Here is an 18,210-nt window from a genome sequence, read left to right as displayed (position 1 = left end):
TAAAGCAAAATATTCGCTTTTTTTCATCTACTATTAAAATGAGTTTTGAGTAAGAACCCTTATGAACAATATCAACCGAGTCAATTTGTCAAACATAAACTTGTGACAGCAATTTTTATAATGCCTCAGGCGACATAAACCCATTTTTTGTGTATCATCTCTCGCAAAGTAATATTACACCTAATGAAACTGCTTGTTTTGCTGGGTTTGAAATATCAAATTTTAATTTAGTCGGACCCCGAGGCTTTCTTTTTTTCTGGAAAATTCGTTTTCCATTGAATTACACCGGAGCAGATAGAATTAATACGTTCATTTTAATTAGGAGCCTAATACAAATAGTAGTGATAAGTAGATAACAATATAAGTAATTATTTTGTAAAATGTGTAATTTTCCTAACTTGAGAAAAAGATGGTTTGTAACAGTCAAAATTGGCTAAAATTACAACAAACGTTTTGAGAAAAAATCACCTTCAATGCAAGAAAAGAACAATTCAGAATTAATTACAGACTACGGAAAGAACTATGTCATTTTATTTCAAGTGAAAAACTTTAGGTTAATTCGTCCTTCCTCTCAGAAAAATGATTGTGAAAACACATGATTATTGATTATTTATAAATGATTACAAGTAAAAGAGCTTTTTTAGTTATGATATTCAGCTAATATCGAGAAGGTTGTCTTCAAACGTTTTTTGATTTAAAAGGTTGTTCCATTTTTGAGATGAAGTTATAATAAACAGGTTATATTGATTTTCTAATGTTGATTTACATAATTATAATAATAATTGATATATCCACATTTATATTGAAGGCTGATATAAACTAAATCGTGATTTATACATATAACATAAAAGACAAGCCGCGAGAATCACCTACTTAGTGTTTGGACAGTCCGAGGTCAGACCTTGGCGGGATCTAGGGGTTGTCAACAGCTAGGTCATTTTAACCCTCCAAGCAGCACTTTAGCATGTAATTTTAGCACGCAGTGTAATCTAAACACATTCACTCTCTCAATAATCTTTTTTTTAATATTAATTTACATACATATTCATTCAAGAAGAGTGATGGAATACTCGTTATTCCTCGTCACTCTTTACGTAGCTATATAACTAATGCAAACTGCTCAAAAATGAATAGGAATATTTGTAATTTATTTTTACTATATTAATTTTAATTAAATTAACAGATATATTTTCGTTACATATGTTCATTTTATTGTAGTTAACATGAAGATTACTCATTTTGTAAACACCTTGTCTCGTCTTTTCTCTATTTTAATCTAGTTGTTCTCTTTAACCATGAAAAGATATCGTCTTTAACCAGAAGTTCGCAATATGATATACAGGGTGTCCCAGTTCCTTCTGACGAAACTCAGGGAATCGATTCTACTCTTCGTTTGGAGCAAAAAATGCTCAGGAAAATTTTTTCGTAAAGTTCTCTATTTTGAAGATATTCGTCAATTTAGGTTTTTTCAACTTTTCACTGCCTTACCACATAAAAACGCTTACAACTTCCAAAATGTTGAGACTACAACAAATCCAATTATACCATTTGAAAGAACCCTAAATTTGCTGTAAGATACGTCTATTTGCAATAATCTGAATGACATAAAATGTTAGCCAATCAGTTGGAACATGTCAAATTACAAAATTTAAAATGTTGGTCATGATTCTACTGAGGTTACAAAAAAATACCTACAACTTGTCAAATTTCAAAAAAACGTCTTCATGTACGTTGATTTTTCAACTCTACTAGAACGTTATTTAAAAACCTGGATATATCAACATAAAGCATATTAGATGAAGAAGTTTTTGTGAAATTTGACAAGTTGTAGGTATTTTTTTGTAACCTCAGTAGAACGTGCAATCATGACCAAAATTTTAAATTTTGTAATTTTGGCATGTTCCAACTGATATTGGCTAACATTTTATGTCATTCAGATTATTGCAAATAGAAGTATCTTACTGCAAATTTAGCGTTATTACAATTGGTGTAATTGGATTTGTTGTAGTTTCAATATTTTGGAAGTTGTAAGCGTTATTATGTGGTAAGGTAGTGAAAAGTTGAAAAAACCTACATTAACGAATATCTTCAAAATAGAGAACTTTCCGAAAATTTTCTCCTGAGCATTTTTTGCTCCAAACGAAGAGTAGAATCGGTTCCCTGAGTTTCGTCAGAAGGAACTGGGACATCCTGTATATAGCATTACCATATACATTATTGTGAGAATGACGTTTCTCAGAGCGTGGTCTCTCACTACTCATTCACACTAATAAATACATTCACATTTTATGTACACAAAAGGAAACTCTCGAAGGAGATATTTACCATATACTATTCACAATAAAAAAGCCCAGTTTTATCCACAACTCTAAAAAGAAACCCAAATATAACTAATATAAACTGCTCAAAAATGAATATGGATATTTGTAATTTTAATTAAATCAACAGGTGTTGTTAGATGCGTTCGTATTATTGTTGTTAACATGACGATTACGCATTTTGTAAACAAACATCCTTTCTCGTCTTTTCTCTATTTTAATCTAGTTGTTCTCTTTAACAATGAAAAGATATCGTCTTGCATAAGCACAATTCCCACATCGGGTGCTATTCCTACTCGCTCTTTATACGGTGTAAGGGAATGTCACTTTTCAATTATGTAGAAACATCAAACTACTAGCTAAATTAGTAATTAGTCACTAAACGATTGATATAATCTGTTGATTTAAAATCAAAAATAAAAAGTTTATCCAAGAAATCAGATTCAATCTCGAGTTGATGCATTTGCGTAAACTTTTATTAAACGATGTTTTATTTTTTCATATTTCAAGCCAATCATTTATTTATCTGATACTCTTGAATCATCTGTATAAATTAAAATTTACCTATAATCCATTTAAAATATAATTAGTTGATTTAATGATAATTGCTAAGTCACACCATCTTTTATAGAGATTTTCTGTGTGTACTTTAGAGCTTCCCACCATCGCCAAGCTGCGAAACTTCTAGAAACTGGAAGGGGTCTAGCACGAAATTATAATCCAAGTTTGAATCAAGTATTAATTGAACACTTGCCGGTCTCGAGCACCTAATCCTTAATAATTCCCCGGACGCCACATTACAGCGGCCTCTTCATCATAATCCAGAACGGAGCGAAGGCCTATTATTATTACAATCCGCCCCATTCGCCCATACGCCGAACCGACGTGTAGTTCAAAATTGATCGCCCTTTTAAATAATCATACGACTCACCATCGCCTTGTCTATGACAAGGGCGGTTTCGATGTATTTGGTGGCTTCAGACACATCCCTTCTTATCCGGCTGGAGGGATGGTCTGTCAGGCCGGAATGGGGTGACCTCGTCCGGTACCAGTCCATGTTGCGGCCAGAATTACCCGAATTGGCACAACCCTTGTTCGCCTTCGTTCTCGCCTCGAAGATCACATGTGGGTGTTTCTGGAACAAAAGTTATAAACAGAATTATAAATAGCGTCCAAGATTTAGACATTACAACTTTTTGTAAGCTGTACAATATCTCTTTGCTTTGGTTAAAACACTACTATTGTAAACAAAACGATGTTTATACTGGTTTATTTAAGAATTCTTAAAACATTATTCTTCATTTGAATTAATTATACTTTTAATCTAAGGTCTTGGTTGAGATAAAAAGGAAGTGTCACGAGCGAGATTAACCTAAGTCCTTTAGCTTCGGGTTCCGGTTCGTATCCCGTTCGTGCCATTTGCTTTCTCATACCAAAACCTTACATTTACAATATAATTAAACAGAATTATTAATATGGTCAATTATAACTACTAAAGCCTTATATGGATCATTTAGATCTCCTCGGCCATTGATTTTTTAAAAACAAAAATAATTTATAAATCTCTTCCTTTCTATTTCTTTCTTCTAAAATAACACCACCAAATATGCAAAATACGAAAAAGCATCCGGCAAATCGTAGAACTAGAAAAAAGTTGACGTTTCCTCACAGCCAGGCGCTTGAATAGATTAAAACCCGCACGGCGGATCAGTCGTGCAGGTTTAGCATACCAAAGCGCCGAAATGGCGATTACTCCAGGTTTATTTTTTTTTACATATGATCGAGCACAGTCTTATATAAAGACATTATTTAAATTTCCTGGAGCAAAAGGAGTATTATAACGAGGACAGGCGAACCAAAAAAACGGCAAAGCCGTCAAATAGTCTTTTTTCCTAAATAAAAATTAAAAATGTCAAAAAATCGCTAAAATAAATATTTTGTTTAAATTTTTCTCGATAATTAAAACCGCAATATGAAGCAAATATTACTGCAATTGCGTATTAAATATTGTTTTGATAATTATTAGTTACACCTAACGGCGAAACTTAAAATCGAAAAAATAGTTTCTTATTTTTCCTAAAAAAAAAAAAAAAACTCTTATGTGTATTTAGTTTACTTTCTCTAGACCGTCCAACATTTATGTTATGTATATATGTTTTGGATTTTTGCGTTTTGAAAAATCTTAGATCAATGCATTTTCAACAAACGTATGTCGTGTTTAAACAAAAAATAAAATTCCATAGAAAACACTGAGCTCAAAAATATATATTAAAACTTACTATTAAATACTAAATGTAAGATCTTACCAAATTAAATTGGACGAAAAAGCCAAAACTATAAATTAATACTAAATTATGTATAGTAGTGAATAAAACAAAGATAATTGAGCAAACATAAAAAAAAGCTCAAAAAATACTAAAAAAGCAACGATCAAAAGAACTAAAAAACAACAACATTTGGGCAGCAAACAATAATTCCATTTTCAGAAAAAAATCGAATTACTGGAAATTATGTTCAGGTTTATGTCAGTGTCAGAAATATACGATGAACTAGTCTGTGATAGCCAACCGCGTTTGACCGAAAGAGAAATGAAAATATTACACAACACTGCTTTTCTGAAAAATTGCTAAATTTTAACTTTATGCCCATTTTTCTCAAAGCTCACAAATGAAAAGGCACTTCTTTTCACTTTAGTAACTAACAAACTACAGTATTTTCTTTTGGTATTTCTTAATATGCTGAGTCAACCAAAATATGGACACAAAAGAGGAAAAAACAAAATCAAACTTGTGAAACCTTAAATTATAAATGACACAGTGCTTCAAATTAAATATATTCCATAAAAACTAACAATATTATAGAGGGATTATACACCTAAAAAGAAATTTCAAATATCTTATTGCGGAGAAAAAGAAAATAAGGTATTGACATTTTTACCTATATATAAGCACCTGTCGGTTCTACTACTGTTGATTGTTTCAAGCAAATTTAAAAAACTATCATATTTTTAGAGGCTTTGTGAGTTTCTGATAATGAACAAATTTTATTATTTAAACCAAAATAACCCTTTTTACCTACATAATTCGTGCAGCCATGTTAAACTACTCATTGAAATATGTGAAGAAACAAAATATTTCAGACATTTCTTGGTTTATTTTAATTTTTCTACTCCTAGTGCACGCGGTTTTGTATGTTTAACCGTTAAGGGAAACTAATCAGTTAAGTTTAATTAATACTAATTTTGTCAACAAACTTTGCTTATTAGGGTATTTGGCCAAGAGGTAGATATAGTCGTTATAGTAGTTCGGCATAATAACAAAGTAATACAGAATTTGAAGTTTCGGCTGTATTGAAAAATCAATTTTAGAAAAGTTCTATGAATAATTTAAGTTTCATATTTTGCTTATTTATGAACTAGATATCGGTTGAGATTTAATACTTTTTTTTAAGAATATGCTTGTAACATATTATATATAACAAATAAATCGGGGGCGCAACGGTTTAGGCGTTGACACGGCGTTCATCACTGTAAGGTAAAGGTCCCGGGTTCGAATCCAGCGGCTCTGCATTCGAGCCCAACATTCGTGTGATTGTCACAAAGTTAAATCCTCAAATCTAATTTATTGATAATAAATACATTTAACTGTTCTCTTTTATATAAAATGTGTTGGGTTATATCGAATTTTATAAGAGTGAGGACCTGCGAAATTAAACATGGCAAACTAGATTTTCGTCAAATTTATTCTGCAAATTTAAAGTTCAGCGAAGTGCGGCCCAAACTGCGCGTAACGTCAATACAGTTTGGTGGCAGGGAAGCGTTAGCAATGCACGGTGCAGCGATGGTTTCAGACATTTCGTCTTGGGGAGGTCGCAGAGATCTTCCGTTGTGGACGACGACCAACTCAAAACTTTGAAAAAAATTCAGGTAAAACAACACAAGAAATTGCGGAAGAGCTTAGTGTTGACCACTCAACAATCGTTTGCCATCTGGAGTAAATTGGTAAAGTAAATTAGCTTGACAAGTGGGTACTACACAAACTGACCGAAGCTCAAAGAATTGACGCTTTGAAATTTTTACATCTCTTCTGTAGCGACACCAAAATGATCCATTTCTCAATCAAATCATCACGTTTGAGAAATGGATTCTGTACGGCAACAGGGGACGTATAGATAGTGGTTGGATAAGGATGAAGTGCGGAAACACTTCCCGAAACCAAATCTCTACCCGAAAAGGTTGTAGTGACTGTTTGGGGGTGTACAGCTAATATTGTTCACTATAATGTCCTAAATTATGGTGCATCTATCACAGCAGAGAAATATTTCCAAGAAATTGACAAAATGCACGGGAAACTGAAACGTCTTTGTCCAGCATTGGTAAACCGTAAGGGTCGATTCTTCTTCGAAAACTCCAGGCCACACGTCGCAATGCCAACCCTACGGAAACTTAAGGACTTAGGATATGAAACCTTACCGCACCCTCCATTTTCACCCCACGCTATACAGATTTCCACTTTCTTAGGCATTTTGATCACTTCTTGAGGGATAACATTTTGAGAGAATGCGGTGTAGCCAAAAACGACTTCCAAGACTTTATTTTAAGTCGAAATAAAGATTTTCATATCAGCGTAATAAAAGCGCTTATTAATCGTTGACAAAGATGTATAGATTGTAATGGAAAATATTCGAATAAATTTTCTTTATTTTATAAAAATTAAAAATAGTTTTTCTGCTTTTTCCAAACTTGCATTATTTTTAATATACAACCCGCAAATTGGATTTCAATTTGTGAGTGTGATGTTATTGGCGTTATAGAGAAAGCTACCTAATGGCATCCGCTCTGGATTAATAATATGATATTAATCATTGAAAAGATCTTTAATAATAAGTATTTAGAATATTCCAATTAATTTACATTATCGTTATTTCATTAAGTAAAACACATGTAACTCGAATTTTTGGTGGATTATGGGAATTGCAATTATTTAGAATAGTTCACTATTTACAGGTTTAATTTTGGAATTTTCAATTTGGGTAAATGGTTAATTAGACAAGGTTTTAGCTAGATCAGTGTCTTCAAGGTAAATTATAAAATTTGGCGTTAAAAAAGGATATATGGCATATGTTTTGATCGACAAAAATTCATTATAACACTGTTTCAAAAAAATGTTGAACAATTGAGAAAATGAGCAATACTCAATTGGAAAATGTGCTCCATCATGGAAATACTCCAAGTCCGGTCAAGTATAAATTACCTACTTGGATGGATGGAGGAAGATCGGTCTTCATTTAGAAATGGCTTCTTTTTCGAATGGAGACTTAATTGTGCTTTACGCCTTTGTTCTTGCAAAAAAGCGGACAGAATCTCCCATTCCAGCAAATTTTCCTTGAGTATCTGAATCTAAAAAACAAAGTCGATAATACCCACGATCACGGGTCGCAAAAGGAACGAGTTTTATTCAATTTCCAAACCGGGGTGTAAACGGCCATTTGTCCGCCTCTGGCCGTTGACAAGGGAAAAATTGGACGAGTGCAAACTGAATTGTTACAAGTTTTATTGCTTCAATTCGCATTCAACCGGTATTTGTGTAGGGAAGCAAGGAGGAGACCTGGATCAATTGATATTCAGCTGACAGCACCTCCCCGGCCGAAAGACACCTCGAAATTGTATCCAGGGAAAACAAGCACACAATTTACAAGATATTTTTTTCCCTACCCTTTAAACATGTTTTTTTTTTAAGACAGCTAAACCAAAACAGAGAGTGAGAGAATCTTTGTTTTCGGAAGATGTATTTCAGTATATAAATGTGAAAAATCAGTATGAATGGTTGTTAACAGATACGAAAAGAAACGGTAATAAACCGAGCCTGTTTGGAAGTATTGAAATTTTCCTAAGTGAACAACTTTTGTTTAAAATAAATATTCATATTGCCATCAACCTTTATATTCTGAAGAAATTTCATTTAAAAGTGAGAAAACCCTGGAATATGTATTAAACCGACATACAATATGCCCTGAGACCTTTTCACTTTGTAGATGTTGAAAATTTTGCTCACAAACACACGAAAAACTATTGTTTCTCTTAAAAAAGAAGACGTTATGCCTCAATATCACAAGAGTTTGGATAAAAGCGGGAACTTTTGCACCTATATACCATATTTTTTCGCCGTGATAAAACTTCTTCCGGCAAAGTTCGAACTTATTTCGTCAAGTAACTCTCGGAACGTGAAGTGCTCGGGTTCAGTTTAGCCGAAGGTTTATTGGACCGCACCTACAGGCACCTGACACCTTCCTCGGGAAAGTGTGCAGACGGGAAAAGACGGAAAAACTTGAGTGGGGCGGATTGCAACGTTTCTGCCTTGACACTAATTGCTCTAACTTCTAGGTCATGATTTTTAATAGCCCGATTCTTCCCGTTACGAAGCTCTACCTGGTGTAGAAAACTTTTAATTGTCCAAGATGGACGAAATGATGCACCCCATCTAAAAGATGTCACTTATAGTTACCTCGGGATGATGGGTTTCTTTCGTTTATTTACAATTACTTCCAAAGTAGAAGTATCATATTCAACATAAAATCAATATCTACAATTCATCTTTGTTTATTACTGTTTATTAACACTTCATGAAAACTGTTAAGTATTTTTAATACGACATTTGTTTATATAATTATCAAAAGACCTACATTAAAAAGCTTTTATTTTTATCCCATGAAATACTAAATTTTTGTGATAAATGCCCAAAAAATCTAGAATTTGTAAAAATAACTATTAGTCAGTACATTGATCAATGACTTTCTTGACATTTGGTCGTCTTGTTCTTGTTCCATGGCTTTTATTAGCTTTATTCATAACGTAGTCTCAACATATATTTTATGGCTAAAGTATAGTTAAATGCCTAACAAGGGGAGCATAAGGTGACCAGATGGCTGCTTTTAATGAAATCTGGTTTGACGTTTTATTTAAAAATTTGATTTTTAATATTAAACCCATGTGCCAGCGTCCGATCAAATGAGCCTTCTGGACCGAAAACAAAGTGTTACGTAATAATATATATATATTATTTTCTACTATAATTCTATACATTTCTGCGAATTATGTATTTCAACATGCATATTTAATATGATATTATCCGTCGATTAAATGCGATTAGATATGTAAAAGTTAGAAAAAAATCAACGCTCTCAGTAAAATAGGCGAAAACTTCTTGTGTTAAAAAGAAAAATTTCTGGATTTATTTTAATCATCATCCTGCTCATAAACACGAATTACGTAGCAAAAAAAATTTTGTGCTGGATCAGCCTGGGGCAATTTTGATTCTACTATGACCAGTGTTCCACTTAAAAGTGCATAGCTCCTGTGGCTTTCATCCAAATCCGATGTTACAACAACCATTAGGAGGGCTGTATTTCTTTTATTTGAGCTTATATAAAAAAATCTTTGGGTTGTGTGTTAATATAAATGACAGCAATAAAAATTAATTGAACCAAAACATCTCAAACATTTTATTTTACATTACAATTAATTAAGGTTTTTAGTTGATATAAAAAAGTCAATGGCACGAGCGGGATTCGAACCCACGATCTTCGGCTTTATGAAATGGCCACGGAGAGCTTTAGTGAAGTATTCATTTGTCGCCGAGAATCCAATCCGATTACACAACATTTGAAAAATTGCAAAACGGAGAGTAAATTCAAAAGGTGCGGTGGAGATGGAAAGTTGGTGTTCGAGTGGATCGAGGTCACGATAGCTCATGTGGTAGAGCAGCGGCATATCTAGCCGAAGATAGTGGGTTCGAATCCTGCTCGTGCCATTGATTTTTTATCTCAACTAAAAACCTTAATTAATTGTAATATATTAATTGGTCAAGCGGACCACGAAATTAGTGAATTTTATTTTACATCTCCGGTTCTCGTATATATATGGAAAGCTTTATCCTTAGAACACCCAAACACCAGCAAAGTGTCCTCTCAAATCAATGAATCGTTTAAAAGTGATCACTATTTTTATCATTTAAACCAATCGAGGCATTTGAAAGCTGAAGAGGGAATTTTTAGTGAGAATTTTTTTATTTCACAAAAAATTTGCATTCGGGGTGTTTTGGAGTGCGTAAAATTAGTATCAACTAATTATTCTCTTTTTGTAAGGTCTTGTTGAGATGAAAAAGTCAGTGTCACGAGCAGGATTCGAACCCACTACCTTCGGCTAAATACGCCGCTGCTCTACCACTTGAGCTATCGTGACTTCGATCCACTCGGACACCAACTCTCAATCTCAACCTACAACCGTTCGAATTTTCACTCTTTTTGCCATTTCAATTTACCACTAAAACATAAATGGATTAATATCAACTATGTTTTTTGATTAATATATATTTAACCTACTTTACGACGTCGCAAAATATTTATGTCATGTATATCATTAGATAGGAATTTACTCGCTTGCAGAAGTTTTGTCCAAGTTTGTTAAAATAGATTTTTTTGCTTGATATCCTGCATTTTATTATGGTATCCTTCGTAAAAATATAATAGCCTTGAAAGGTAATCTGAACCACATTTCAATTACCTTGAAGTATTTTTTCCGTCTCCTGAGGACAATTGCCAAGAACACTCGGATTCGAATCTAACTTTTTTCGACTCATTATCACCAAAAAAAGTTCATTGAAATGAGTCAATTGGACCTTAACAGAGTCAATTTTTATCACAGATTTGTAGGTTGTGGTATGGTATGATTTGTAGGTTGTCTGGTTCTTTTTCTCTTTTTTACAGGTTTATGTACAAAGAAAATGACAAAGGCTGTTTCCAAAAAATGCAATCTGAAATTTTAATTTTTAAAAATTCTATTGATAATACAAAGTACTAAGAATGATAAAACTGTTATTTGGACAGTATCACGGCGCTTTGTTCTGTTAAACCCGCACGACTGATACATGCTTACGGATTTGGATTATTGAGATATCTGATTATCCTTGTCCAACAATTCTCGCTGTCTTTTAGACAGAATCGTTTTGGTATTTTTTACTTTCAATTTCAAATTTCAATCTAACTATTGTTGAAAAATAAGAATGTAATTTAATCCGGGATCATGACGATTTCTCGAATTTTGATTACGCACATTCTTTTTTTGACAGATTTTTCCGTTAATGTAAAAATAGGTTGGGCAACCGTGTAAATTAAAAATCTATCTAATGCTAATAATATTCTAGTCATGTATTTACTTATTGTTTTTCAAGATGACACTCAATTATAAAAATTTCTCTTGTAGGAACCAATGAGTGAGTTTCATAACAAAATTAGTGGCATGATTAGTAAAATAATGTTGAAAGCTGTCCAATCTTGTCTCTGGATTTCAACAATGGTCTCTTGATAAGGACTTGGGCGAAGAGAAGTTGCCCTTCCAGTAAAGTTTCAATTACTTAGTTGGAAGGATGGGATGTTTGGCAGAGAGGATAAAAGATGTACGCTCATTGTGGGAAAATTAAAGCTCCCAGACCGATTGCGGGCCACAACTCCCAGCATTCACGTTTTCCAACCTTTATTACCTTTGACAAGCGATCGTCAGAGAGAAAGTTATAATTTTTGAACTTATTGTTTTTAATAAAGCATCTTAATTCACGGACCATTTATTTCCATTTCACCGTGAAGCAAAGTCTCGAAAAACAGATTACCACTGAAAAGGAAAGATTGTTTTAAAATGTAATAAGAAGAAGCAATTTTATAAACAATCTAATCTTTTCTTAGTTTAGATTTTCAATAATTAAAAATTATTCAATTTACATACAATAATATTTAAATTCATTTAAAAAAGGAGGGAAAACTCAAAAGGTGGGGGTTGAGATAGGAAGTTGGTGTCCGAGTGGATCGAGGTCACGATGGCTCAAGTGGTAGAGCAGCGGCGTATCTAGCCGAAGATCGTGGGTTCGAATCCCGCTCGTGCCATTAACTTTTTCATCTCAACTAAAAACCTTAATTAATTGTAATAATATTTAAATTTATATAATTTATGATAGTATTTGATTACATATTTTAATTTTAACAAAACATTATTATCAAATCTGAAAAAATTGATTTTACCTCAACCAATTTCACTTTAATTGAAATATTCGTTAAAAATAATTTCTCTGTAAAAGATAAAGAATGAAAAAAAAAAGTCTTTTAAGTCATAAATTCTGTTTAAACCATTCTTGGTGTTTAGGAATAATGGGAACTAGAAAAAACTTGAAAAAATAACTGTAATCCAAATAAAGTTCGTAGACTTGAATAAAAACAATGACGAAAAATGAAAATCCAACTAAGTTTTGCAAAAATATTGTTAAATGTTTGACTTTTCAAACATTTCTTAAAGTTAAAGCTGTTTAAATTTGTATTTGTATATTGCCATATTAATTATTTCAATTAATTATTCTTTTTATCTGAGCTTTTTGGTTGAGATGAAAAATTAGTGTCAAGAGCGGGATTCGAACCCACGACCTTCGGCTCAACACGCCCTACTCTAACCACTTGAGCTATCGTGACTTCGATCCACTCGGACATCAATTCTTCATCTCAACCTACAAACTTTCGAATTTTCCCTGTTTTTGCTGTATTGTACCCAACCAACTTACATAAAAAGTATAATTAATTTAAATAATTCATATGGCCAATCATCACTACGAAATAGATATAAGGATTATTTAATTTCAATCATAGCCATACAAATACAATATCTTGTTGAAACGCCAATGTATTTTATAAATTAAGTATTTGGATATCGAGTTCATCAGAAAATTATTATTATTTAACGACAAAATTTTGAAACAAGAAGTTAATGTTTGTAAATTTATATATGTTTATTGTGGTAATTGATCAGATAACTGTCAAAATTGGTGGTTCTTTGTCATTTAATTTGTCACGTGTTGAAACGTGCCATGTTGATTATCTATGATAGAAGTAATTCAAAAGAAATGTTAACAAGGTATATTAAATAAGTTGCTGGTTGTTTGCATGTTATTTCTAAAGGAGTTGATTTTAATAATGTAATTATTCAAAATAACATAGATTTTAAAGGGCAGATATATGGCCTTGTAAAGATCCGGAGATTAGCGTCACGCGAAAGCTTTGCTTTATTACCCGAAAAAGTCGTAAAACGGTTAATCCCGAAGGATCGCGTCACGAGGAGCTGGAGCCATTCAATTTTTTCCGTTCTGCTAAGGGTCCTTTGTCCTCTCCTTTTCCGTCCGAAGGGCAGGTAATTCTGATACATTCCCGGCAGGGTTGCCAATAAGGTTTCACCCGCTTTCCGTTCCCGGCTGCCTGTTCCCGTTCCAATCCCCCAACGCCTTTGGGACGAAAGCTGTCACTCACACTTCCAGCCATTCCAGGGACCTCTCAATCCACCCTTTCGGCCTTCACCCTTAATTGGAAAGGGAGGACTTTCCCTGACTTGAGACCCCCCGTGTGGAATTATTTGCACATGGCGCAAGCTAAGAACGAATCTTACAAAAAGTAGTGCTTTTTCGTCTATAAATGCATTTAGTCAGGCTTTTAAATACAGACTGGCATTTTTTAGTGAATAACAAAATTTATATTTTTAATCTTTTACAAAGATAATGAATAAGTTCATTAGAGTCCGTGGTCCGATAATTAATTTTTATATAAGGTATTGAGATAAAAAAGTCAGCGATACGAGCGGGATTCGAACCCACGACCCTCGGCTAAATACGCCGCTGCTCTACCACTTGAGCTGTAGTGACTTTGATCCACTCCAACACTAACTTCCCATCTCAACCCCACCTTTCGAATTTTGAAAAATGGAAAAGGAGGGAAAATTCGACGCTGACTTTTTTATCTCAACCAATACCTTGTGTAAAGATTAATTAATTGAAAATAATAATGAAACTTTATTTCCATATTAATAAAAATTCACTCCGGTCTTTCAAGATTTATTGTCTCCACCTCATTCGTTTTTATAATTTCCGGTTTCGTAATAAAATCTGAAATCTAATTGGCTTTCGCTCGAATCCGTTCAGTCTGAGATGATTATTAAGGTATTTGGCCCAGGGAACGATTGATCGCGATAATATCCTTAATCCAAATGGGATTGTCATGTTCAAACAACGAGAAAAGCGGATACGGCCTGAGAAACTGTTGCGCAACTTCAAACTTCTGAAGGTGATGCTCCGCGTAATGTGGCAGCAACTGTTCCGTTATGGGCCTCATCAGCAACGCCTTGACTTTTGCCCCTCTTTCGTTGTCGTGAATTAAAACGATCCTGCTTCACTATATCGGTATCAAGGCGATTTTTGGTTATATGTGTCAGTTGGTAGTAGCTTTTGAATTGTGATTTATTATTAGCAACAACGTAAGGAAACTATAAATAAGACGAGATAAAAAGAATGGAAAGGTATGAAAAATAATGATGGGGTCAGAAGGAAAAATGGCAGTAGTGAAGAATGGTACATACATTTACAGTGGTAGATGAGAGAGATAGTGACAGATAGATAGGTAGGTATATTGAGAGATTGATAGATAGAAAGACATATATTATATATATATATATATATAGGGTTGAAGGGAGGGGGAGGGAGAAACGGAGAGAGAGAGAGAGAGAGAGAGAGAGAGAGAGAGAGAGAGAGAGAGAGAGATAGAGAGATAGAGAGAGAGAGAGAGAGAAGAGAGAGAGAAAGATATTTCTGTCAATCTATCTATCTAACCTTTTTCCTCATCATCCTCATTTTCCTTAGCTAAACAGGTGTGCTATGTATATTGAAATATTAATCTCCTTTCACGTTCCAGGAGCTGACTGGTGGTCAGGATGACGACGACGATGATGATGAACACTTGTTCCCGACGTGAAAGAGGAAAGCAGGTCAACAAGAACGACGTTCCGTTGAGAGAACTGTCACTATTTCTCTGTGTTTTTCTCGTTAATAAATGTGCGTTGGAACAAAAATAAACACACATTACAATACAGGTTAAAAACGTTTTTTCTAGTGATAATGATCTTATACGGCTTAAAGGCGTGCAACCTAATGACACAACACACAAACAATTTTTTAACAAAATCAAGTTCTAAATTTTATAGATTAATTAATTTTTCTCTAAATGAATGATTTTTTTGTTTTTAACATTAAGTAAACAATTGTTCTTCTTTTACCAATCCATAAATTCTCGTACCTAACTCAATTTTCAAGCTACTTCAGTTCAAATCTTCTATTCACTCTCTTAACTTAAGATCGTTTCCCAATGACCTATATTTGCGGCATNAGAGAGAGAGAGAGAGAGAGAGAGAGAGAGAGAGAGAGGGAGAGAGAGAGAGAGAGAGAGAGATAAATACAGATAAATAGGTAGATACTGAGAGAGAGGGAGAGGGAATGAGAGGGAGGGAGAGAGATAGATAGATAGACAGATAGATAGAGATAGAGACAGAGAGAGAGGGAAAGAGAGAGAAAGAGAGCGAAGGAGGGAGGAAGGGAGTGAGAGAGTAGGTGGGAGGGAGAGTGATATATATATATATATATATATATATATATATATATAGAGAGAGAGAGAGAGAGAGAGAGAGAGAGTGAGAGAGAGGAGAATGTTAGGGAGGGAATGAGAGAGTGGGAGGGAGGGAGAGAAAGATTGATTGATTGATATCGCTTTATTTACATAATCTCTCAAGATTTGGTCTCGAGGACCACTCTTTCATTTAGAGAAAGAGTGAGAGAGAGAGAGAGAGAGAGAGTGAGAGAGATAGAGAGAGAGAGATAGAGATAGAGATGGAGAGAGATAGAGAGAGAGTGAGTGAGAGAGAGATATAGATAGAGATAAAGATAGATAGATAGATAGATAGATAGATAGATAGATAGATAGATAGATAGAGAGAGAGAGAGAGAGAGAGAGAGAGAGAGAGAGAGAGAGAGTGAGAGAGAGAGAGTGAGAGAGAGACAGAGATAGATAGATAGAGAGAGAGAGAGAAAGAAAAACTGAGAAAGTTTGAGATTGAAATAGAGAAAGAGATGCAGTAAATGACAGAAGTGGGTAAATTAAAATCAGAAAGCCAAATTATTTACTATAAACATATGTACAGTATGTAGTACTAATAAGAAAGATATGATATAATAAAATATAATAAAAATATTATTACCATTACAGTGTTAATAACAGAGTTAATATCCAGTTTGTGTGACTTAATTAATAAATATTCTTTTTTTAAAGTTTTCCACGAAACAGATCGGCTTACGTAGCTCGGTATACGTTAAATATGTCGTAGTGAATTATTCACTTTTTGATAGTAAATTATGAAAATACTTACGGAAAGGTCTCCTCCATAGAATGGATGTATGACAAACGTCTCGTTGCCGACGTGGATGACACCCGAAACGCCGTTGCAGGTGTGGAAGGCGGCCGTGGCACCAGGATAATCCTTCACTGTACCGTGGTAATAACAGTGCTCGATTTCCTGAAACAAAGGTAAAAGGGCGTTAGTGTGTGTGAAAACGATGAAACGTCAAGAATGATAAAGAAAGCGTGTCAGGTGGAATAAAGTGTAAACACACAAGTTGTACATAATACAAGCGAAACAAATTTAGAGTTGGAAGTCGTCAGAGAGGTAACCAATATACATTACCTTGTAGGAAGAGAAACGATATTCTTTCCCCCTTTTTTCCCTGAAAATTGCTCTTGCTATTGCTGAACGTTTTGGGCAATCTAATTGAACATCACGGCGTGTTGAGAAATAATTAAATTCCGTAATATAACTCTTTTTGAATAACGGATTTTGCCGGTAAAGTTTCTTGGGTTGGTTTGTCGGATTATAGTCGCATATTGCAAGCTTGGAAAACAAAGGCAAAGTTCACGGATATTATGGATTTTCTCATAATTGCTGACGATTGTTTGGCAAATGCTGAAGACCTGATAGCGTAACGAGCGAAGTATACATTAATTACTAGGCGATTCGAAGCATGTTTAGTTTAAATCAAATTCAGGACGTAAAGTGCCAAAATTTCTTAAGAAAATGAAGCTCTTAGCTTAGGGATTTATAATAAACTAAAATATTACATTGCAGTTAGTTAACCATACAGGTACATGGTCATTATACACATTCTTAACTATATCTAGAATATTAGCTTTGAAATTGAATTTAGGCCGTTTAGCCAATTAGCCAAATTGTCTATTTTGCAATATTGCTGTTGCTTTATTTAAGGAGACATGTATAAAGTTGCAGTATATCTAGTTACCTGTCATTCCTGCTTGTATGTAAATAAAAGAGCTAAATATGTTAATGTTGTAACACCAAATATACATATATTCTTAGGAGTAGTAAAAATTAGTACGAATTGTAAAATGTAATAATAATTAATAAATAATAAAGAATAATAGAAATTAACAATTTTATTATATTTCTACATATATGATTTTTTTTTTAACTTGGACAATACCTCCAACAAATTTACTTTCTGGATTTTACCGTCACCCGTTAACAAGCACGCTATTCTATGACAAATAACGGTGCACGCTATTTCAGGTTGCGCATGCGCACTTCAATAATTTATTTTTACAGTTCATGCTATCGATATGCAAAGTTTCTCTAATATTTAAGTACATGTACAAAAATGGTAGTCAAGTGAAATCTGTTACATTATTTATGCATTTCTCTGCACGTTTAATTATGCATTTTCTATTTCAACATTTTCAAACAAATCTAGTTCCTTCCCTTTATGTAGCAATGTTGTGCGTACACTACACTACACTACCGTATGGCAGTGTTGCATGTAAATTTAAAGTGAAGTTGAGTGTTGGATCATTTAGATGATCCTTAAATTCAGAAAAATTGTTTTAGGCACCAGTTCTTTAACGCACGTTTTAATTCCCCTTCGGCGTTGTCATATATGATGTGATGTCATATATGATATTGAAATCTTTTCAAATGCTT

At 33.7% G+C, this 18,210-nt stretch overlaps 1 protein-coding gene across 14 annotated transcripts in view; it reads right to left on the bottom strand.

The window, feature by feature from the left end:
• Positions 1-18,210, bottom strand: part of LOC106662262 (disintegrin and metalloproteinase domain-containing protein 11) — an 880,166-nt gene that overhangs the window by 34,913 nt on the left and 827,043 nt on the right. For all 14 annotated transcript variants that reach the window (XM_014386216.2, XM_014386212.2, XM_024225839.1 and 11 more), the window contains 2 exons: positions 16,591-16,737; positions 3,250-3,453 (listed from right to left, as the gene is read on the bottom strand). In XM_014386216.2, coding sequence (XP_014241702.2) covers positions 3,250-3,453; positions 16,591-16,737 — 351 coding nt within the window. The remainder of the gene's footprint in view (positions 1-3,249; positions 3,454-16,590; positions 16,738-18,210) is intronic.

This window comes from Cimex lectularius, unplaced genomic scaffold (assembly GCF_000648675.2).
Source record: "Cimex lectularius strain Harlan isolate CLEC.00 unplaced genomic scaffold, Clec_2.1 scaffold3, whole genome shotgun sequence".
Taxonomy (NCBI): domain Eukaryota; kingdom Metazoa; phylum Arthropoda; class Insecta; order Hemiptera; family Cimicidae; genus Cimex; species Cimex lectularius.
The sequence above is the reverse complement of the archived record's forward strand: the minus strand, read 5'-3'. Positions and strand labels throughout refer to the sequence as shown.